Here is a 434-nt window from a genome sequence, read left to right on the forward strand (position 1 = left end):
CGGCTGGGGGATGCCTGTGCTTGGGTGCCCATTTTCTGCCTGGCTCAGCAAAGTCACAGCATCCCCTGCTCGCCCCCAGCCACCTCCCCATGGCAGCACCTTGTGAAAAACAGAGGGAAAGCATGACCCAGGAGAACGCTGCCTGCCCGCTCCCCCTGCAGCCCAGGCACAGAGCGGCTGGGGCTCTAGGTGCTGGCCCCACCGCTGACGGGTCTCTTCTCAGTGAAGAAGCTTTTGAGCAGCATCACTTGCCCGATGCTGACCACGAAGAGGATGAGGGTTTCCCCCACTGACCAGTACGAGACGCGGCCATTGAGGTCTTCGGCTCTGCTCCGGTCCTGCGCTTCCCGCAGGCGGTAGTGAGTCTGGGATTCGATCACCGCGTTCAGAGCCTCATGGATGGTGAGGCAGGGGGGGGCGCTCTTGGGGACGCA

At 63.1% G+C, this 434-nt stretch overlaps 1 protein-coding gene across 1 annotated transcript in view; it reads right to left on the minus strand.

Annotated features, from left to right (window-relative positions):
* Positions 1-185: 185 nt before the first annotated feature.
* LOC104491397 (transmembrane emp24 domain-containing protein 3-like) overlaps positions 186-434 on the minus strand; it is a gene marked incomplete at its 5' end in the record, with an annotated part of 1,187 nt that continues 938 nt past the window's right edge. The window contains one exon of the mRNA XM_010133812.1: positions 186-422. Within this exon, the coding sequence (XP_010132114.1) occupies positions 186-422 (237 nt within the window). The remainder of the gene's footprint in view (positions 423-434) is intronic.

This window comes from Buceros rhinoceros, unplaced genomic scaffold (assembly GCF_000710305.1).
Source record: "Buceros rhinoceros silvestris isolate BGI_N320 unplaced genomic scaffold, ASM71030v1 scaffold21743, whole genome shotgun sequence".
Lineage (NCBI taxonomy): Eukaryota > Metazoa > Chordata > Aves > Bucerotiformes > Bucerotidae > Buceros > Buceros rhinoceros.